The 24056-nt window shown below is 36.0% G+C and overlaps 1 protein-coding gene across 13 annotated transcripts in view; it reads right to left on the bottom strand.

The window, feature by feature from the left end:
• Positions 1 to 24056, bottom strand: part of PPFIA2 (PTPRF interacting protein alpha 2) — a gene marked incomplete at both ends in the record, with an annotated part of 468557 nt that overhangs the window by 107982 nt on the left and 336519 nt on the right. For all 13 annotated transcript variants that reach the window (XM_082667019.1, XM_082667016.1, XM_082667015.1 and 10 more), the window contains one exon: positions 12709 to 12930. In XM_082667019.1, coding sequence (XP_082523145.1) covers positions 12709 to 12930 — 222 coding nt within the window. The remainder of the gene's footprint in view (positions 1 to 12708; positions 12931 to 24056) is intronic.

Below are 24056 nucleotides of genomic sequence, written 5' to 3' on the forward strand. Positions count from 1 at the left end.
TAGCCACTGGGGACAGACACCAAAAGCAACGGGAACTACGAACCTGCAGCCTGCGAAAAGGAGACCCCAAACACAGTAAGATAGGCAAAATGAGAAGACAGAGAAACACACAGCAGATGAAGGAGCAAGGTAAACATCCACCAGACCTAACAAATGAAGAGGAAATAGGCAGTCTACCTGAAAAAGAATTCAGAATAATGATAGTAAAGATGATCCAAAATCTTGGAAATAGAATACACAAAATGCAAGAAACATTTAACAAGGACCTAGAAGAACTAAAGAGGAAACAAGCAATGATGAACAACACAATAAATGAAATTAAAAATTCTCTAGAAGGGATGAATAGCAGAATAACTGAGGCAGAAGAACGGATAAGTGACCTGGAAGATAAAAGAGTGGAAATAACTACTGCAGAGCAGAATAAAGAAAAAAGAATGAAAAGAACTGAGGACAGTCTCAGAGACCTCTGGGACAAATTAAACGCACCAACATTCAAATTATAGGGGTCCCAGAAGAAGAAGAGAAAAAGAAAGGGACTGAGAAAATATTTGAAGAGATTATAGTTGAAAACTTCCCTAATATGGGAAAGGAAATAGTTAATCAACTCCAGGAAGCAGAGAGAGTCCCATACAGGATAAATCCAAGGAGAAACATGCCAAGACACATATTAATCAAACTATCAAAAATTAAATGCAAAGAAAACATATTAAATCAGCAAGGGAAAAACAACAAATAATACACAAGGGAATCCCCATAAGGTTAACAGCTGATCTTTCAGCAGAAACTCTGCAAGCCAGAAGGGAGTGTCAGGACATATTTAAAGTGATGAAGGAGAAGAACCTACAACAAAGATTACTCTACCCAGCAAGGATCTCATTCAGATTTGATGGAGAGATTAAAACCTTTACAGACAAGCAAAAGCTGAGAGAGTTCAGCATCACCAAACCAGCTTTACAACAAATGTTAAAGGAACTTCTCTATGTAAGAAACACAAGAGAAGGAAAAGACCTACAATAACAAACCCAAAACAATTAAGAAAATGAGAATAGGAATTTACATATTGATAATTACCTTAAATACAAATGGATTAAATGCTCCCACCAAAAGACACAGACTGGCTGAATGGATACAAAAACAAGACCCGTATATATGCTGTCTACAAGAGACCCACTTCAGACCTAGGAACACATACAGACTGAAAGTGAGGGGATGGAGAAAGATATTCCATGCAAATGGCAATCAAAAGAAAGCTGGAGTAGCAATTCTCATATCAGACAAAATAGACTTTAAAATAGAGACTATTACAAGAGACAAAGAAGGATACTACATAATGATCAAGGGATTGATCCAAGAAGATATAACAATTGTAAATATTTATGCACCCAACATAGGAGCACCTCAATACATAAGGCAAATATTAACAGCCATAAAAGGGGAAATGGACAGTAACACAATCATAGTAGGGGACTTTAACACTCCACTTTCACCAATGGACAGATCATCCAAAATGAAAATAAATAAGGAAACACAAGCTTTAAATGATACATTAAACAAGATGGACTTAATTGATATTTATAGGACATTCCATCCAAAAACAAGAGAATACACATTTTTCTCAAGTGCTCATGGAACATTATCCAGGATAGATAATATCTTGGGTCACAAATCAAGCCTTGGTAAATTTAAGAAAATTGAAATCGTATCAAGTATCTTTTCTGACCACAATGCTATGAGACTAGATATCAATTACAGGAAAAGATCTGTAAAAAATACAAACACATGGAGGCGAAACAATACACTATTTAATAAGCAAGAGATCACTCAAGACATCAAAGAGGAAATCAAAAAATTCCTAGAAACAAAAGACAATGAAAACACGATGACCCAAAACCTATGGGATGCAGCAAAAGCAGTTCTAAGAGGGAAGTTTACAGCAATACAATCCTACCTTAAGAAACAGGAAACATCTCAAATAAACAACCTAACCTTGCACCTAAAGCAATTAGAGAAAGAAGAACAAAAAAACCACCAAAGTTAACAGAAGGAAAGAAATCATAAATATCAGATCAGAAATAAATGAAAAAGAAATTAAGGAAACAATAGCAAAGATCAGTAAAACTAAAAGCTGGTTCTTTGAGAAGATAAACAAAATGGATAAACCATTAGCCAGACTCATCAAGGAAAAAAGGGAGAAGACTCAAATCAATAGAATTAGGGGCTTCCCTGGTGGCGCAGTGGTTGAGAGTCCATCTGCCGATACAGGGGACACAGGTTCGTGCCCCAGTCCGGGAAGATCCCACATGCTGCGGAGCGGCTGGGTGTGTGAGCCATGGCTGCTGAGCCTGCGTGTCCGGAGCCTGTGCTCCACAATGGGAGAGGCCACAACAGTGAGAGCAGTGAGAGGCCCGCGTACCGCAAAAAAAAAAAAAAAAAAAAAATCAATAGAATTAAAAATGAAAACGCAGAAGTAACAACTGACACTGCAGAAATACAAAGGATCATGAGAGATTACTACAAGTAACTCTATGCCAATAAAGTGGACAACCTGGAAGAAATGGACAAATTCTCAGAAATGCACAACCTGCCGAGACTAAACAAAGAAGAAACAGAGAATATGAACAGACCAATCACAAGCACTGAAATTGAAACTGTGATTAAAAATCTTCCAACAAACAAAAGCCCAGGACCAGTTGGCTTCACAGGCGAATTCTTTCAAACGTGTAGAGAAGAGCTAACACCTATCCTTCTCAAACTCTTCCAAAATATAGCAGAGAGAGGAACACTCCCAAACTCATTCTATGAGGCCACAATCACCCTGATATCAAAACCAGACAAAGATGTCACAAAGAAAGAAAACTGCAGGCCAATATCACTGATGAATATAGATGCAAAAATCCTCAACAAAATACTAGCAAACAGAATCCAACAGCACATTAAAAGGATCATACAACATGATCAAGTGGGTTTTTTTCCAGGAATGCAAGGATTCTTCATTATACGCAAATTAAACAGCGTGATTCACCATATTAACCAATTGAAGGAGAAAAACCATATGATCATCTCAATCGATGCAGAGAAAGCTTTTGACAAAATTCAACACCCATTTATGATAAAAAAAAAAACCTACAGAAAGTAGGCATAGAGGGAACTTTCCTCAACATAATAAAGGCCATATATGACAAACCCACATCCAACATCGTCCTCAATGGTGAAAAACTGAAACCATTTCCACTAAGATCAGGAACAAGCCAAGGTTGCCCACTCTCACCACTCTTATTCAACATAGTTTTGGAAGTTTTAGCCACAGCAATCAGAGAAGAAAAAGAAATAAAAGGAATGCAAATCGGAAAAGAAGAACTAAAGCTGTCACTGTTTGCAGATGACATGATACTATACGTAAAGAATTCTAAAGATGCTACCAGAAAACTGCTAGAGCTAATCAATGAATTTGGTCAAGTAGCAGGATAGAAAATTAATGCACAGAAATCTCTGGCATTCCTATATACTAATGATGAAAAATCTGAAAGTGACATTAAGAAAACACTCCCATTTACCATTGCAACAAAAAGAATAAAATATCTAGGAATAAACCTACCTAAGGAGACAAAAGACCTGTATGCAGAAAATTATAAGATACTGAAGAAAAAAATTAAAGATGATACAAATAGATGGAGAGATATACCATGTTCTTGGATTGGAAAAATCAACATTGTGAAAATGACTCTACTACCCAAAGCAATCTACAGATTCAATGCAATCCCTATCAAACCACCAGTGGCATTTTTCACAGAACTAGAACAAAAATTTTTGCAATTTGTATGGAAACACAAAAGACCCTGAATAGCCAAAGCAATCTTGAGAATGAAAAATGGAGCTAGAGGAATCAGGCTCCCTGACTTCAGACTATACTACAAAGCTTCAGTAATCAAGACAGTATGATACTGGCACAAAAACAGAAATACAGATCAACGGAACAGGATAGAAAGCCCAGAGATAAACCCACGCACAAATGGTCACCTTATTTTTGATAAAGGAGGCAAGAATATACAGTGGAGAAAAGACAACCTCTTCAGTAAGTGGTGTTGGGGAAACTGGACAGGTACATGTAAAAGTATGAAATTAGAACACTCCTTAACACCATACACAAAAATAAACTCAAAATGGATTAAAGACCTAAATGTAAGGCCAGAAACTATCAAACTCTTAGAGGAAAACATAGGCAGAACACTCTATGACATAAATCACAGCAAGATCCTTTTTGATCCACCTCCTAGAGAAATGGAAATAGACACAAAAATAAACAAATGGGACCTAAGAAACTTAAAAGCTTTTCCACAGCAAAGGAAACCATAAACAAGACCAAAAGACATCCCTCAGAATGGGAGAAAATATTTGCAAATGAAGCAACTGACAAAGGATTACTCTCTGATATTTACAAGTAGCTCATGTAGCTCAATAACAAAAAAACAAACAACCCAATCCAAAAATGGGCAGAAGACCTAAATAGACATTTCTCCAAAGAAGATATACAGATTGCCAACAAACACGTGAAAGAATGCTCAACATCATTAATCATTAGCGAAATGCAAATCAAAACTACAATGAGATATCATCTCACACCAGTCAGAATGGCCATCATCAAAAAATCTAGAAACAATAAATGCTGGAGAGGGTGTGGAGAAAAGGGAACACTCTTGCACTGCTGGTGAGAATGTAAATTGATACAGCCACTATGGAGAACAGTATGGAGCTTCCTTAAAAAACTAAAAATAGAATTACCATATGGCCCAGCAATCCCACCACTGGGCATATACCCTGAGAAAACCATAATTCAAAGAGTCATGTACCAAAATGTTCATTGCAACTCTATTTACAATAGCCAGGACATGGAAGCAACCTATGTGTCCATTAGCAGATGAATGGATAAAGAAGATGTGGCACATATATACAATGGAATATTACTCAGCCATAAATAGAAACGAAATTGAGTTATTTGTAGTGAGGTGGTTGGACCTAGAGCCTGTCACACAGAGTGAAGTAAGTCAGAAAGAGAAAAACAAATACCGTATGCTAACACATATATATGAAATCTAAGAAAAAAAAAAAGGTCATGAAGAATCTAGGGGTAAGATGGGAATAAAGACACAGACCTACTAGAGAATGGACTTGAGGATATGGGGAGGGGGAATGGTAAGCTGTGACAAAGCGAGAGAGTGGCATGGACATATATACACTACCAAACGTAAAATAGATAGCTAGTGGGAAGCAGCCTCATAGCACAGGGAGATCAGCTCGGTGCTTTGTGACCGCCTAGAGGGGTGGGATAGGGAGGGTGAGAGGGAGGGAGGGAGACGCAAGAGGGAAGATATATGGGAACATATGTATACGTATAACTGATTCACTTTGTTATAAAGCAGAAACTAACACACCATTGTAAAGCAATTATACTCCAATAAAGATGTTAAAAAAAAAAAAGAAATTTGGACACAGTGGGGGAGAAAAAAAAAGAATTTCAGGGAAGTGAGATGGGAGGTAAGTGGTGGCTTTTTGTATATGTATGTGTTTTGTGCACATGTGTGTTTAGATTTGTACTTTCTTGATAGTATTTGACTTTGAAAATTATGTGTATATAAAAAAATTAAAATTAATTAAAAAATCGTATTCTATAAAGAAACTCATCATGTTTTCCTTAGTCTCCCTGCCTCCCCCTACCTAGTATTACTTGACTAGGGAATGACACCGTGCTGCATAGAAATTTAGGATCATCCTTGAAAACTCCTCTACCCTAACTCCCACTTAATAGCCTAATCTGTCATCTTGCCATTAGTCTTTTTTCCTGCTTACTTATTCCCAACCTGCTGACCAACTTGCTTCTTGACAATACCTTTGTATGCTCCCTCCATCTTCAATGTGAAATCTGAGCTACAAAGCCTTGCAAACACATAGCTTAATGTCCTGACACTTTCTTTATGTACAATATCTCTATGTACTGAGAGGAACAGTGAAAAATTCATGTTCACTTAGGACTTGGGAACGTGATATCCTTTGTACATAAGGTTTTACAGATGTAATCAAGTTAAGATGAGATCATACAGGATAGGGTGGGCCTTAAATCCAGTGACTGGTGTTCTTATAGGGAAAGGAAGATTTGGGGACGAAGATATACAGAGAAAAGTGCAATGTGAAAAAGGAGACAGAGATTGTCTTTATACTGCCACCAGCCAAGAACACCAAGGATTGCTAGCAACCACCAGAAGCTAGAGGATGCAATAAAGAATACTTCACCAGAGCCTTCAGAGGGAATACTGTATGGCTCTGTTGATACCTTGATTTTGGACTTATAGTCTCCAGAACTATGAGAGAATAAATTACTGTTGTTTTAAGCCATCCCTTTTATTGTAATTTGTTATGGCAGCCCTAGGAAACTAACACACTCTGCAACATTTCTATCTGGAATGAGATTTTGTTGCCTTTTTGACTACCTTAGTCTTGCTGAACTTCAAGACCAAACTAAAGACTACTTGGTTAATTATGTTAATATTAATGTTCAAATGTATGCAACAATTAATCCATCAATTTGGCAAAAATTATCCAAGCTAATTTTTTTCAACATTATATATGCATCCCTAGATTTTAGCCATCCAAACAAAAGCTACTATTTAAAAAGCTTTTGCTTAAGATTTTGACTTTTTCTGTTTCCTATATTTTTTAGTCCAATGAGGGTAGAGTTTTCAATCTTAGACTATTCCTTCAAAGTGCTGCTTACAATTATTAATTCTGTATTGTTAATTTCATTTTCACACAGAACTCTAGGAATGTTATGTCAATTTTGTAGCCCAAGAAAAAATTCTAAATTTAGCCTACATATATAAACATCTTACAAAATTATAATAGCCATAAATTCAGTTAAAGGCATACACGTGTTTCTTTAGAACATGAGCACGAAGTAGTACATACTTGCTTTAAATTCTAGTTTTTGATACTTATTAACCCTGTTATGGGTAAACACTGCTTAGCTTTTCTAAACTTAATGTGCTTTCTTTTTTCTTATATTTTTTTTTTTCGGTTTTTGGTTGGGATGTTAATACATGACATTGTTGTGATATATTTTAAGTGCTTTGCATGATGTCTTATGTACAATATACACTCAGTAAATTCTAGCTTCTTTTTATTATTATTCTTTTTTATTACCATGTACAATACACACTAAATAAATAATAGCTTTTTATTATTATTTATGTATTATCTTTTTCTTACTATTATGCCTATAATTAGCTGATCTGACAATGGCGTATGTTACATATAGGAGTCATTGGATGTGACTTTGGTATTTCATTTTTAATTCAGTGATTCATATGAGAGATTCAATTTATAACTGCAGGCTGTGTTGCCAAGAATAAATTTTGAATTTACATGTTGGAGAAGTATCTTTTCGCTGTGTGTTACTTGGAAATTTTAAAAAAGAAAGCTTTTTCTAGTTCCTGAAAACTGCTGCCTAAAAAAAGTTGAAAAACTGTATAAAGGATTAATTTTCTCTTAACTTGAAGTTTATGTTAAAACTGGATTTTATTATATCAAATAAATATAATTCTATAGTAACTTAGAGCTAGTAAAGTGAAAAATATAACTCCATGTTTCAGATAATAGAAAAAACAAAATTGATATGTATTCACTCATGTAATCACATAGTGAACGTTCAAAGAACTCTTAATAAGAAGTTGGAGTGATAAGCTGTATTCACAAAACAAAATATAACTGAAATACTTCACAGGAAATTCTAACTCTTTGAATATCAATATATTTAATGAGATATTAGTATCCAAATACCCAATTAGTAGCCTTCTTGATTAGAGTGGAACAAATATCGTATATTAACGCATATTTGTGGAATCTAGAAAAATGTTACAGATGAACCTATTTGCAGGGCAGGAATAGAGATGCAGACGTGGAGAACAGACGTGTGGACATGGGGCAGGGGGAAAGGGGGGTCGGATGAATTGGGAGATTGGGATTGATATATATACCCTACCATGTGTAAAACAGACAGCTGGTGGGAACCTGCCATATAGCACAGGGAGCTCAGCTCAGTGCCCTGTGGTTACCTAGAGGGATGGGATGGGGGGGAGGTCCAAGAGGGAGAGGAATATATGTATACATATAGCTGATTCACTTCGTTGTACAGCAGAAACTAACACACCATTGTAAAGCAACTATACCCCAATTAAAAAAAAAAAAAAAAAAGAGTGGAGAGATAAACTAAGCCTCCATATGAGACTGACTATATTTTGTAGTCTGGGTACTGTGCCAAGCTTTAACCCTTACTCCAAGAAGTGACAGTCAATTTAAGGAGCGCTTAAGACAAAACTTCAAACAAAAGTAAACTTTGTAAATATACAAGACATTAAACAGATGTAATCATCACCCTGGCTTAAAAAGAAAAAAAAGAAAAGTAAACTTTGAATAGATTTATTTCTTGACAAAGAATAATTGCAAAAATATATTCTAAAACCATGAATGAAATATATTTACACAATTTGTTTCAGATATATTAGACTATGCACATGCACAGCAAAATGCATTTCAGTTTTTAATTATGTGGTCAGTTTTTTCCTATTCTCTATTCTTTTTCCTAATTAATTCAACAAATAGTTATTGCTTATATCACATATAAATCATACTGGGTTAGCAGTGCTATAGGGGTAGCAAGGAGAATCACCTTGTTTGTCTTTTCTACTTAAAATCATGCAATCTAGTAGACTTTGTTGTGACCACAGCTCAAGAATACATAAAAGCGAAGTATGGAGTTTTCAGTGTTATGTGATACCTTTTTAAAGTATGTGATTTTCACATTTTCTTGCTTATTGAAAAGATCAAAAGATTGATTATTTAGGAAGCAGTTATAGTGCAGCTGCATTTTTTATGATAGTTGCTATCACTGAGTAAATGATTGCATCTTGTTGATTTTGGAAGCTGCTCATAGTGGAAGAAGCACAGATTTTGAAGCTGGGGTAGTCCTCTATTCTTCCTGGTGCTGGGGGGTGGGGAAGGTAGTGTGTTGGGGAGAATAGTGGTTAGGCCTTGGACAAGTTACTTTACATCACCTGAGAAAAATGGCACAATTACAAGTACCTTCCCTAAAGGACAGAAGGAATTAAAGAAATTAAATATAAACCAGGCTCCCATGGCTTGCATCCTGAATCTTATGGGAAATATTTTATTTGGTCTTCACAGTGTGCTTAATACACACACACACACAAACACACACACACACACACACACACACACACACACATGTGATGCATCTAGAAAGGCAGACCGAGTATAGGCTCCTTGTTCAGGTCTCATTAACCCTATCACTTCCTACTGTTACACCTGGCACTTCACACATTTATATTGTTTACCTGGCTTTGAAGACATTTGTGTTTGCAAGCCCCCTCAAAGGTGAGTGATGAGAAATACTCCTTTCTTGTGAAACTCTTCTAAGATATAACTACCCAGAACTCATAGAGCTGATAAGAATAGTTATATTGTAAAAGAGGGGCCTGGTGAGGGCCTGGTGAGGGGCTTCCCTGGTGACCTGGTGAGGGGCTTCCCTGGTGGCACAGTGGTTAAGAATCCGCCTGCCAATGCAGGGGACACAGGTTCCATCCCTGGTCCGGGAAGATCGCACATGCTGTGGAGCAACTAAGCTCATACGCCACAACTACTGAGCCTGTGCTCTAAAGCCCACGAGCCACAACTACTGAGGCTTGCATGCCACAACTACTGAAGCCCGCGTGCCTAGAGCCTGTGCTCCACAATGAGAGAAGCCACCGTAATGAGAAGCCCACGCACCACAACGAAGAGTAGCCCCTGCTCACCGCAACTAGAGAAAGCCCGCACACAGCAATGAAGACCCAACACAGCCAAAAATAAAAACAAATAAATAAATAAATTGAAAAAAACAAAGAATTCCTGGTGAAAGCAGAACACCTTACCTATGAGAAGGTATTCCTAATTATAAAAAAAAATTTGGCATCAGATAGATGATTGACATTTTAAATCTGACTTAGCTTTTTGTCACCTACATCCAAAGACTATTAGAATCAAAGGGTTATTTTTACTTAGGTCATAAGAAAGGGAGAGCTGGAGATACTGGGCTCTATCTGCAAATGACACTGGATTAAACAAGCATTAATAGAATAGGTGAGTGTTAAGTGAAAGAAAAACAGCTAAAAACAGCTAAACAGAATGAAGAAACAGGAAATGAGCAAAAGCTCAAGAAATGGCCCTGGTGGTTTACTAGTCAAAAATCTTAGTGTTCCTTAACAGTAATACAGAAGAGGGGTTAAACTGCATGTACTTTATAAATTCTCTGAGTTTGGGTTGTGGGAGGAGTGAAGATGAGAGATGCATTCCCGAACTGTTAACTCATAAAAAGGTGTATCATTATCTGTGCAGTGACAGAACCACTTCATGGATTATCTTACTCTGAGATAGTAGGCATTGTTTGGGGACATAGTCTGATTTCATCCATGCCTTTTGATGTTTACACCTAACACCCATAAATATCCATCCTTTCAACAAGAGCTTTTGAGTGCCTAGTATATACTCAGTAGTTGTGTATGTGATTAAAATAGAGCAATGAACAAAACTAGACAAAACAAAAAACCCCAGCTCTTATGAATCTTTATATACAGTGGAGAGGAAAGCATATGACAAACAAGTAAATCAGCAAAGTACATACTGTGTCAGATGGCAGTAATTCTGTGAGATTTTTAAAAAATGAAAGAAGAAGGAGAGTGTATATGTGTAAATACCATGGTTAGGGAACACTTCACTAAGACATTTGAGTAAAAGGCAGAAGGAAAAGAAAATGCAACAGAATAGATCTGGCTTGCTTAAGAGGCCACAGTAACTGAACTGAGTGGATTAAAGTGAAAGAGTAGTAGGTGAGTTCCCAGAGGTCAGAGGGTGGGAGTAGAGATTGTACAGGGTTGTTGACCACTGCAAGTACTTTGATTTTACTGTAAGTAGAATAGGTAGCCATTGAAGAGTTTTAAGGAGAAAGTGACTTGAGCTGACTTACACTGCAAGAGGTCACTCAGGCTGCTGTGTTGAGTATAGACTATTAGAATAATCCAATGAGAGATGGTGGTTGTGTGAAATAAGGCAGAGCCATGAAGAGTGTGTGAAGAGGTCACAGGACAGATATATTTTGAAGTTGGAAGTAATAAGATTTATGGATGAAGCAAATGCAGTGTGTGAGTGAAAGAGAGGTACCAAGGACAGTTCCAAGGTTTTTGATCTAAGCACCAATAATGGAGTTGCCGTCAGCTGAGATATGTAAGACTGCAAGTAAGTCTGGCTTCTTGGGGGGAATATCAGGAAAACAGTCTTGCGAATGTTAATTTTGAGATACCCGTCAGAGATCTAGATACAGGCATCTGGAAATCAGGAGAGATGGATAATGTGGAGATATAAAGTGGGAATCATAAGACCACGAGTAGTTTTTGGAGCCATGAAACGGCATGAATTTACCAGGGGAGTTAAGGTAAATTGAGGAGGAAAGGCATTCCACGGTTGGGGATGAGAAGTAGAGCCAGTAAAGGAGGCTGAGATGGGGGTAGCAAGTAAAAATGAAGGAAAATCAGGAACAGTGTAGTGTACTATTAGCCAAGTGAAGAAATACACCAGGAAGTGGTAATTAGATCAAGTGCTTCCAAGGACTGAGAAGTGTCTCCTGGATTGAGCAACATGGAGGTCAAACTGGATAAGAACAGTTTTGATGGGACCGTGGAGGCAAAAGTATGATAAAATGGGCTCAAAGGAGAATTGGAAGAAAAGAATTGGATACATAGAGTCAACTCCAATAACAGCTAGTTAATGATGTACAAAAGATAAAAAAATAAAAATATGATTTAAAAGAACATGTAAAAATGGAAAAGGTGAAAAGTCACAAAATAAAATTTTCATAAATATAGATAATTTTCTTTTTAATTAAATAGAGTGATAACAGTGAAAAGATTCTAAACTTTTCACCTCAGCTGGTACGATGATTTGGCAATATCACAAATAAGACATCTCCTTGTAATTTTTGTCGTAACTTTAAAGTACCCACTTTTTCAAATAGATGAAGTGATGTTAAGTTTAGTAAGAACTGAACATATAGAGAAAGAAAGGTTCCCACTTTCACACATGTACTTTCACATTCACAGATAGAAAACCAAAATAAGAGGGATATTTTTAAAGTAATGTCTTTGAGTATTCCCATCTGCTAAGAGTATAGCAATTCATTATTCGTACCCGAATCTAGGGTTATTTAAAATTAACAGCTTAAAACATTTAAAAATTCATTTAAAAACCTGTAGTTTTTATTACTTCTGAGATTTGATACCAACATTTTCTTTCCATACATATTTATGGGGTGGGATAGGGAGGGTGGGAGGGAGGGAGACGCAAGATGGAAGAGATATGGGAACATATGTATATACATAACTGATTCATTTTGTTGTAAAGCAGAAAAAAAATAAAAAAGTAAAAATAAAGGGGTGATGAAGTAAACTATTTTTGCCTTAGTGAACAAGTTTCATAACTAATATAATGCATACTGATTTACGGTCTTTTGAGAAAAGGTAAAGAGTATATGCCATTAGGGGAAATTATGGAAAAAGCATCTCAGAGACAACATTCAGGAAGCAAAGACTGAAAGTGTTGCGAATCACTTACCTCTCTAATGTCCCTTTGATACTTAGTGTTCATTTCTTCTGTTTTAATGAGATCCTTTCTTGCTGTCTCTGCTTCCTGTTCCACCTCTCCCACTCGGGAAGAAAGGGCTGCTAAACGTTCTTTCATTTGGGCCATTTCATAGTTTTGTTTTTCAAGCAATTCTTGTAGTTCAACTATTTGACTTGTTTCATCAGTTGAATCTATAGAACCATTGGACAAACGCTGCAGGAAAAGAGAAAGAAACTGCACTTAGAGTTTTCTTCATCATTAATTTAAAATTCATGAACTTAAAGATATGAGACTGATAAAGATTTCATACTGAGAAATAAGAACTCTAACAGAACTAGCTTTGGAGGAAAACTAAGTTTCTGAGAAAACTCTTAATTGACATTAAAATATAAAAGTAGATCAGTAATTTTCAAATAGGTTAATACATGCATTTGAACTGGAAACTATTATATATGCTACATTATACACAGTTTAGCACAAAACATGGATATAGCATAAACATTCAATAAGTGGCAGCTATTTTTAATCAATTACATATAAAATTTATTATAAATAAATATTTATGTAACACAGCATGTTATTATTAAATAATAAATAAGGGCACAGAAACTATGTAATATTTTCTATTTTTATTCAAGATCCTTTGTGAATTTGCAAGTCTTATTTTCAACGACTCTCAGTAAAAGAAAACTTACACTTTTCTTTTAAAGAAAGTTATTCCTGCTGTGAATCTGACCTAGCTGGAACAAAGGTATAGCATAGAAAAGTCTTGCTTTCTATATTGCTATCAACATAAAAGTAATGAGTGCACACAATCCACAGGAAAGAGGCTGAAGAGTTTAAATACTTTGAGATTGATTTTTCCTCTTTTTGAAGGGGCTGCCTGGAAACCAGGGTAACTCACGTCTTCAGAAGGATGACCTACAGCCTAGCTGCACTGGAGAAATTTTGTGGTGAAGACAGTGCAGGAACTGGGGAGAAATAAGTGCTAAGAGAAAAAGATCACAATAAACTAGAAATAGGAAAGTATGGAGAAAAAGAAAAAAAAGTACTATCAATTCTGTTAGAATGCTTGTTTGGAAAATATGAATTCATTCTAGCATGACAGATACATTAAGAAACAATTTGAAAAAAAAAAAAAAGAAAGAATTTGAACATAATGTAACTTTTGTGTTTTCTTATGTACAATCTCATTCCTGATAATCACTGGCTGAACATAGAAAACCAGACCTAGCTGAATCAATCAGTGTAGGAATATACAAAATGTACACATGCACTTTCCTCAAACATCTAACACCAACCTCACACTTCATCAAGCGCTTTGAGTCAGCCCATCCATATCTGTGTTACACCTGTCTGATTTTAGATACTCCGCCTTCCAACACTTCACAATAGATCACAGCTATAACCCTTCTGACATCCACTGTGATCAGCAAACTTCGGATCTTTTTCAAAGTAAAGAGTTAAATTTATCACAGCAGTTATGCAATCCTTAACCATTTAACATGTGTAAAACTGTGCTACTATTTTTAGTATTAGAAATACTAGAAATAGTATTTAGAAATAGTATTCTATTTATTTTAAAAGTCATTGATAAAGGTTTTAGTGTTGTACTGCAAACCCCTTTCCCCCATAAGCCCTGTGATTTTTATTTTGAAATTTTGCATAACTCATGATATTTTGGAATGCAAATGTCCTATTAGACAAAACTGACTGTAGGATAAAAGGAGGAGTATAGAAAGCATCACAAAAGCAGCGAGAAAGATAAAATAGAGAGAATGGGAAAGCAAACAAATGGCAAGAGGTATTGGTAAGTCCAGTTGCCTAACACGTGGAGAAACAGTTGGACAAATCAATTAAAAGGGCAGAGAAAGATAGAGTCAGTCTTAAGATAGCATCTTAAGATACCAGTTGGATTTGCAGAATTAGTACTTTGAAAATATGACTGAACTTTTGTATTGCAAGTGCCAAACTTTTTCTTATCTAGTGAAAGGTGTAAGAGTGTTGGAAAGGATCAAAGGTCAGTTGACCAGTTGCTCCTTCAGAGTCTTGATTTCCCTAGCTGCTGGGACTGCTTGCTTGCGGAGGGATCAGAGCTGAGAACATGCCTAGCAATTGCTCTTAGTGGAAGGGAACTGCCTTTCCAAAGTTAATCCCCTCCGTTGGGGCGCGCAATACCACATACAATGCAGAGCAGTATTATTGTGAAGCTAATAAAAAACCAACATTTTAGACAGTTTTTATGAACACAAAACCCAAAAACATTGATAGTGACATTTATATAAGATACCATTATCTGTACATTGAACTGGGAAAAGCCTATTTATATTCATTAGACAGCAATTGAGCACTGGTTTAGGGAGAAAGGCTAGAGCGAACTGCCAATCAATTATGTCCAAATTTGGGATAACTGAGGTATGATATTACAGGATTTCTGTAATAACAGCAAATATCCTCGAACTCTGTACACTGCTTACAAGTAATGAGGCAACCTTCAGCTTTAATAGAATTTCTGCCTCCTCACATTGAGAATTTCCTCTAGTCAACTAAAAAATGGCAATTTTTAGAAACTACAAAAGTCATTAGAAAATACATTTTTGCAGTGAAAAATGTTTTTTGTCATTGAAAAATTACATTTAAGATTTGAGTCCTTAAGAACTTTGGAGAAACTGAGACTTATACGAAGTTGATTTGAATTAAAATGCAGAACTTTGAATTCCGAGGTCATTTCATCTACCCTTTACCATATTACTTTTAATCAGAACATAAAAATCAAAACGATAGAATAACACATGCCGGATGGTATTGACAAGTAACAAGAATGTAGTGTGTGTATGTATAGCTATATGAATATACATACAACAGTACACACACACACACACGTGTATAAATTCTACAAATATTTGTTCAGTGCAACTGAATGATGTTAATTTTCTAATTAGAAAAATGATTATTCCAAATCTGTGCACCTGAAGTCCATTAAAATCTTGTCTAAAAGTTGCAAATTTTTTAATGGGCTCAAGGTAAGAGAAATTTAAGTAAATATAAACAGTAATCAGACAACGAAAATAAAACACTTTCAAAACGTTAACCTCTTCAATTCCTTTAAGTAACAGATGTGTACTGCATAGTCTTTATGCTACTTTGGAATTTAGTACTACCCATGGAAAATTTTTGAACAGTCAATTTTTCTCTGAAGTGCTATTGACATTATATGTTTAAAAATGTGTGATATTTCATCTGTTCAAATCACCTTAAATATATTTTGTGCTGAGCTTAATATATGTTTTCATAATTTCAGAGTGGAAAGGTCATCTTAAACCTGTGGTGTATACCTTAGAAAAAGAATATACAACTTGGTTCCAAATCATTATTATCTTGGTCTACCTTTAAAATAAATTGTGGCACTTTAACATAAAGGGCAAATGAGAGAATTAAAGGAAAAATCAATGCTTATTTTAAATAGCTTTATCGAGATCTAATTTACATACCATAAAGTTCAACCATTTCAAGTGTAAATGTCAACGGTGTTTAGAATACTTAAAGAGTTGTGCAACTATCGATGTAATCTAATTTGAGAATATTCTCATTACCCCTAACAGAAACCTCATACCCATTAGCAGTCCCCTAAGAGCAGACCCCCACCCCCAGCCCGAGGCAGCCACTAATCTACTTTCTTTCAATACAGATTTGCATATTATGTACCTTTCACATAAATGGAATCACAGAATAGTCTTTTGTGATTGGCTTTATTCACTGAACATAATGTTTCTGAGAGTCATTCATGTTGTGGCATATTATCAGTATTTCATATCTTTTATTGCTGAGTAGTGTTTTACCATGTGAATATTCTACATGTAATTTATATATTCATCAGTTAATAGACATTTCAATGGTTTCCACCTTTTGACTACTGTGAATAATGTACCTGTGAACATTTGTGTACAAGCCTTTGTGTGGACATACGTTTACAGTTCTTGTGGAACTCCTAGGAGATTCCTAGGAGAAGAATTCTTCTCCTAGGAGAAGAATTGCTGGATCATATGATAATTCTATGTTTAACATTTTGAAGAAATATTTCCCAAAGTGGTTGCCTCATTTTACATTCCCACCAGCAATCACGAGAGTTCCAATTCCCCACATCCTCACCAAAACTTGTCTTTTTATTATAGTCATTCTGGTGGGTATGAAGTGGAATCTCCTTGTGGTTTTGATTTGCAATCCCTAATGACTAATTATGTTGAGCATCTTTTCTTATGCCTACTGACGTCTTGTGTATTTACTTTGGGGAAATGTCCATTCAAAGTATTTGCCCATTTACTAATTGGGTTATTTGGCTTTTATTATTGAGTTATAAGAATTGCTTATATATACTTTGGATACAAGTCCTTTGTCAGATATATGACTTATAAATAGTTCTTTCCAGTATTTCGATTATCTTTTTTACTTTCCTGATGGCACAGTTTGAAAGTGTTTTTAATTTTAATGAAGTCCAATTTATCATTTTTCTCCTTTATGTGCTTTTGGTGTTATACCAAGAAGTTATTTCTTAACATAAGTTTATAAAGACTTCAATTTTTTTTCTTTTAAAGTGTAGAAGTATACACTTAAATTACTAGTTTTCAAAGGCAATAAAGGCTCAGATGATAAAATGTTTTAAATATATATTTTGATTCAATCAATAATTATTTATTGAGCACCTACTATGTGCCAAATGGAAGAAATTAGCTTTTAGGATTTTTAAAAAATATGATGATACATTCCTGCCATTAAGGAAATTTTCATCTAGCAGAGAAGTGACACACAAACAAGCAGGTATTAAGTACTGCAATGAAATATTATCATAGAGTTATGTTTTGCTTACATATTTGTGTTATGGGAGCAGAAAGAAGATACCTTTTGTGACACTCTTTGAGTTGGGTTTTTAAAGGTAAGCAATTATATTTCAAGTAAAATAAGGGAGGGGGTAGTTATTCCAGGAAGGGGAAACAACATGAGCAAAGGCAGGGAGGCATTCTCTGCAGAGGGATTATGAGTAGCCCTGTGTGCAGAGCAAAAGATGTGCTGTGGGGAAATGGGAGGATATGAGACCTGAAAGGGAGGGCCAGCATACATTAAGATGTCCTTAGCTTCTCATATGAAATAGCATGAACTTTGGGTACTAAACAGAATGACAGAGAGTCATCAAAGGTTTTTGAACAGGGAAGTTACCTGTAAACATTTGCTGGCAACCTGCTCATCTCATGGTCCTGGTGGTCTGTGTAAAGCCTTTCTTAGCTGCCTGTAGTGGACAATTTTTGCTTGCCTGCTCAGCATCCATTTTTCCTTCCCACTTCCCCACAGTTAGAGTTGCCAGATGAAATACAGGGTACCCAGTTAAACATTTTTTTCCTTTGGAATGTACTTTATTATTTTCTTTTAATTAAAAGAAATTTACCATTATTGTGGTAAAAGTCACATAATATAAAACATACTACTTTAATCATATTTAACTGTACAGTTCAGTGGCACTAAGTATATTCACATTGTTGTGCTGCTCTCACCATCATCCATCTCCCGAATTTTTACCTACCCAGGTAAATTTGAATTTCAGAGAGACAATGAAAAATTATTCAGTATGTCTCATGCAGTATTTGGGTCAAGCATATACTAGGGGAATTGATTATGCAAAGAAAACATTGAGCCAAACCCAGAATGAAAGCATAAATTATGTGTTTACTTGACAAAGGAAACAGGAAAATCAAAAACTGGGAGACACAAGTGGGTATAGGATTTTTAAAGCCACCCGTTGTAGGTAGAATTGAATAGGCTACAGCAAGAAGATGGGAGGGGGTGTAGGTGGAAGGATGATATGAGTTCTTGAGATGATGTGGGTTCTTGAGATCATTGCAGGACTTTGACTTTTACTCTGGGTGAGATGGCGACCCTATGAAGGTGCTGAGCAGAGGAGTGGCATGATCTCACATTTTCAACGCATCCCTCTGCTTTCTTGTAAAAGCCAGACTGTAGGAGTAAAGGATAAAATTAAAGAGATGAATTATAGAGGCTTAAGTAATCCAGGTGGATGATAATGCTGGCTTGCACCAGGGTGTTAGCAGTGAAGGTTGGGAGAATTGGTCATATTCTTTCAATGGATTAGATGTGATATGAGACCAAAAGCATAGACTCAAGCAGGACTTTAAGAATTTTGGTCTTCAATTAGAAGAATGGTGTTGCTATTTATAGAAGAGGGGGAATCTTCAGAAGAAACAGATGTGGGATTAGGATGGGGTAAAATAAAGAACTGGGTTTTGGAAACAAAGTTTGAGGTAACTTGTGAGATGTCGAAGTTAAGTCTCTTAGGCTGCTGCAGGAGCCTGCAGTCAGGAGTAGTCAGTGCATGGATGTCTTCTATGAAAAATTATCACACTGGATGAGATCACCTGTGGAGTCAGAGGGGAGGATCATCAAAGGTGACTAAGAAGGTATCTTTAAAGATCTCTTCACATATCACTTTATCAGAGAGGTCTTTTATTCCTGCTATGTAATATGCATTTTGTTTGTTGTTTGTCTCACTCACTAAAATATATATTCCTAAATTTTCTCTCTATCCCAGGCTTAACCTGTATATTCTTGTATGTTCAACTACTACTCCATTTTCCTGCTTGAATATCAAATAGGCAGTCCAACCAAACTCAGAATGTTCAAAACCAAATTCCTGTGCCTCTTCCCCAAATCTGTTTCACCTTCAACCTTTACCAGCTCAGTTGGTAAAAACTCCATCCTTCCATATGCTTTCACAGGCTGAAAAACTTTGGTGTCACCAAGTCCTCTCTTTTTCTCCCATCTCCTATTGAGTCTATTAGAAAAACATGTTTGCCTTATCTTTGCAATAGAATAAATATGACTCATTTTCATGCTGTCTACTGCTGTCACCTGTTGGGGAAGCAGTCTTCATGCAAACTGCCAACCCTCTCCAGGATTGCCCAGTCAATGTCCTGCATCTGGAATATTCCCCTACATGGAAGCTAGGTGTCAAGCTATAACTTGGCCCCAGATTCTTCTTCCTTATTAGGAGAAACCATTTCCCTGTTCTAGGTATGCAGTGAACTTCCTTGTATTGCATGTGCTATATGTCACCTGGCCAGCCCCACCAGTGTATCTGCCCCTCATGGGAAGAGAACGGGTCTTCTCCTGCAGCATGAGAGGTGTGCGTGCAGTCCATTGTCCTGCCTCTGCTACCAGGAAGGACCAATTCCCTAGCCACGGGAGATTTGTGCAGCCCACAGATGCTGATCTTGCTGCCTCTCTTCACCTTTCTGTGAGTAGTGTTGTTCCAGTTGGAAAGATCAAAGGTTGGGAGACACAAGTGGGTTTAGAATTTTCAAGGGGACCCAGTGTGGCTAGGATGGAATGAACTACAGCAAGAGGATGGGAGTGGATATAGATGGGCAGATGATGTGGGTTCTTGAGATCACCGTAGAACTTTGACTTTTACTCTGGGTGAGATGGGAACTGGAGGAAGATTCTATGAGCAGAGCAGGGGCAATCTATTAGGAAAACATGTTTGCTTTATCTTTGCAGTACATGTGAATCTTCCCCATGTATGCTACCTCCTGTATGTCAAGGAGCTCCTTGTTGTCAGTCCTCTTTGCTGACTCTGAAACCCCAGAAGATGCAATAGGCTGAGATATGTGGGCTCTGACTTTTGGTGGTTGGTACTGTTATAATCTTTGCCATCCTCCATGCAAATCCTCACCTGGGATTGGTAGCTGGTTTTTCCTGCTCAACACCAGCCCTTGTCTGCATCATCTACTCTCACTAGAATCACTGTAATAACCTCCTAACTGGTCTCTTTGCTTCTAACTTTGTCCTTCTATGTTCATTCTTAAAACAACCAGAGTGATCCATGGTGATCTTGTTACATGATAGATAAAGTTATTCCTCTGCTCAAAACACTACAATGGTTTTTCATTCTACTCAGCACAAGAGCGAAAACTTACAGTGAGCAATAACCACTGCCCCATCCCCCTTCCCCTTCCCCACTCCCCTCCCCTTCCCCCATGCCTTTACCTCTCTGAACTCTCTCCTACTGTTCTCCCATTTGCTCTCTTGCTTCAGCCACACTGGCAAACTCATTGTTCCTCTAATAAAGTCAATCACTGTCCCAAGTTACAGTCTTTGCTTAGTTCTTCCTTCTGCTTGGAATGCTCTTCCCCTAGTAACCCACATGACTAAAAACCTCAACAATTTCAAGGACGCCAATCTTGACCACCTTATTTAAAAGTGCAAACTGTCTCCATCCCTATGTCTCCCTAGGACTCTTGATCCTTCTGTGTTTCTCTAATTTTTTTTCTTCAATAGCATTTATCATCTTCTAACATGACAAATGATTTACTTATTTATATTTATTGTTTATTTTCTGCTAACCTCCTCCAACTTGCTGGATTATAAGCTTCAGGAGGTAAAGAGCCTTCATATGTTTACTCTTTGGTGTATCACAAGTGTCTAGAAAGATGCCTGGCACATGATGCAATAGACTTTTGTTGACTAAATAAATGTTTTGATTCCTTCTATGTCTCTAGTGACCAAAACAGCATCTTCCACAAAAATATATTTGTTGGATGAATGAATGAATGTTTCCATTAATGAATATGATGAGTTTTAGGAAAAACAGTAAGGATTCAAAAAGAAAAGAAATATAGAGACAATATACTTAGCTTTCATTGTATAAAGTTTATGACAGGGAATTTAGTCTTCTTTTATCCTGTTTTAAAAGCATTATACAGATGAATTATCTATAAGAGTGGAAAAATTTGAAGTAAAATTAGGAAAGCATTGTTATAAATTCACCTTAAAATAAATAATAGGGTCAAAATAGACAGCCTATGTGTAAAACCAAGTGGAATAAATGAAGCCCCAGAGGCCTCATCATGTCACAGTCACAGTGACTTCTCATGAGATGAAGCCAGGAATTTACACATGTTCTTCCATATTATACCAGGTAAAAAATGGAAATAGGTCTCTCTTTGAATTTGATAATCACCGGCAAAATGACCTAACCATTAATATTTTTTTCACTCTACTTCTACCTTTAGCATATATTAAAGAATACTCTAACATGTTTACAAAACAGTGGTACAATTAAATTACTAATGTGACCATTTTAATTCTGCATTTTTTGCTCCTTTAATGTTTATTACTTATTTTGGGCATATATTTGTGGCCATACATTGCTCTCCTGCCAAAGAATAGCAGTTTGTTAAACATAATAATAAATAGTTTTTCACAGTGCTTTTAAGTGATGAGAGTGCCTCTTTAGTGTACAGAATAGAGGGCATTTAAATTGCTATATTAACATAACAATAATTGATTTCTCCCTTGGATAGATATTTCTTCACAAGCTATTCCAGAGGATTTAGGAACTATGTTAATTATAAATTTTTAGAGTTTGATGGTGCTGCCCATGCGGAATGAATATTTGGTTGATCTTTTTCATTTTCCTCAGGAGCTATTACACTTGGCAGTAGACAGTTTTTCCCCAGACTTACTGAGATATAGCTGACATATAACATTGTGCAAGTTTAAGGTATATAAAGTGATGATTTGATGTATATATACATTGTGAAATGATGACCACAGTAAGGTTAGTTAACACAGCCATCACCTCACATGGTTACCATTTTTACTTTGTAGTGAGAACATTTGAGATCTACTCTCTTAGCAACTTTCAAATACACAATACAGTATTGTTAACTACAGTCACTATGGCAGCTGATAATTTAAACTTTATTCTGAACATATTTCTGAACTTGACTTGTACATTTTTGACACCTCCCTGCCCATGTTTTTCATGACTAAAACATAAGTCTTGGATTCTCTCCTAATGAATTTCAAAAAGCTCTTTTTTCTTTTACGCATTTTACTTCTCATGGTTTATTAATCTTTCTAGAGAAAATAGAAAAAGATGCTAAAGAGTGGAAATTAGGAATTTATCCTACTATTAATTCAGATATTAGAGGCACAGATATACTTAAAATTCATCAGCATTTAAGGGGTAAACAATAAGCAGTTCCATTTCATTTTTGAAAATAGTTCTATAAAATTTTATGGTTAGAGATGAATTATTGATTGTCTGCTCAAAGAAGTTACACTAAGATTTTCAATCATTAACGTAAATATCCAGCACCAATAATTCTTTAGCGGATATGAAGAAATCCTTAAAACAGGAAAGTAATAAAATATATTTCATTCTGTGAGGAAAAGAGAAATGTAGTACAAAAGAAATGTAGAACAAAGAATAAAGAAGAAAACCCCAAATCCATAAAAAGGAAGTGTTCATAGGCATAAAAATAATAAGTAACAAAAATTAGAGCTGATAGTTCATTGTAAATTCCATGCGAGTCATCAATGTATTAGGATGAAAGAAATATACATAACAGAATGAAAGACGGAACCAGTAAGGGATTCCATAGGCTGATAATGAAGTCTGTATGTGGACTATATGAGTAAATCTGAGACCAGGCCTTGACCAAAGAAGGGACTTGGAAGACTTCAGTCAATCTGATACCCTAGCAAATATTTCCTTTTATTCCAAGAGATCGTTGTACTCCCCATTTTACTTCAAATTCTCAAATTTGGATTTGCCTCCAAATCCCCATATAAGACTGTATCTTTCATTAGAATAATGACAAATTATAATAATAGCTAACATCTATTGAGTACTTACCCAAGAACTTATAGCTAAAAATTTTTCTGGCTCTAAGCTTTCATTTGTAACAATTACTCCATTTCCCTAACATTATTAAGTTCTAAGTGTCAGGTACTGCTCCACATGAATTATGTGCATAAACTCTTTAATCCCTGTAACAACCTATTGGATACAGAAATGGAAACTGATGCACAGAATATATTTTGCTTAAGGTCACACTACTAAAAAGTCGTAAGATTAAGATTTGAATGAAGGCATTCCAGTTTCATATTCTTAGGAGTCTGTACTTTCTCTCTACCTACCCCTCTCCTTTCTTCCTTCTTTTGTCAATTTTCTCTCTCTTTTTTTGTTCATTCTCTCTTGTTCATTTATCATTTCATTTATCCATTCATTAAACCTACTTATTGTTTCATTTATTCATTCAATCACCAAAACTCTGTTTAGCTTCTACCATATGCCAGACACTAGGTTGGGTGCTCAGAATATGAAGACTCCTGCTTAAATGCAGCATAATGTGGGGAAAAAGAATAAACCAAATAAAGCAACCAATTAACCAAATTTATAAGGACCAGATAGCAATTCAGCTCTGGGCATTTCTAATGCTTCAAGGCTATGGCTTTTGGACATCTGCCTACACTGCTGTTGTTAA

This window comes from Grampus griseus (genome assembly GCF_964374135.1).
Source record: "Grampus griseus genome assembly, chromosome: 11".
Lineage (NCBI taxonomy): Eukaryota > Metazoa > Chordata > Mammalia > Artiodactyla > Delphinidae > Grampus > Grampus griseus.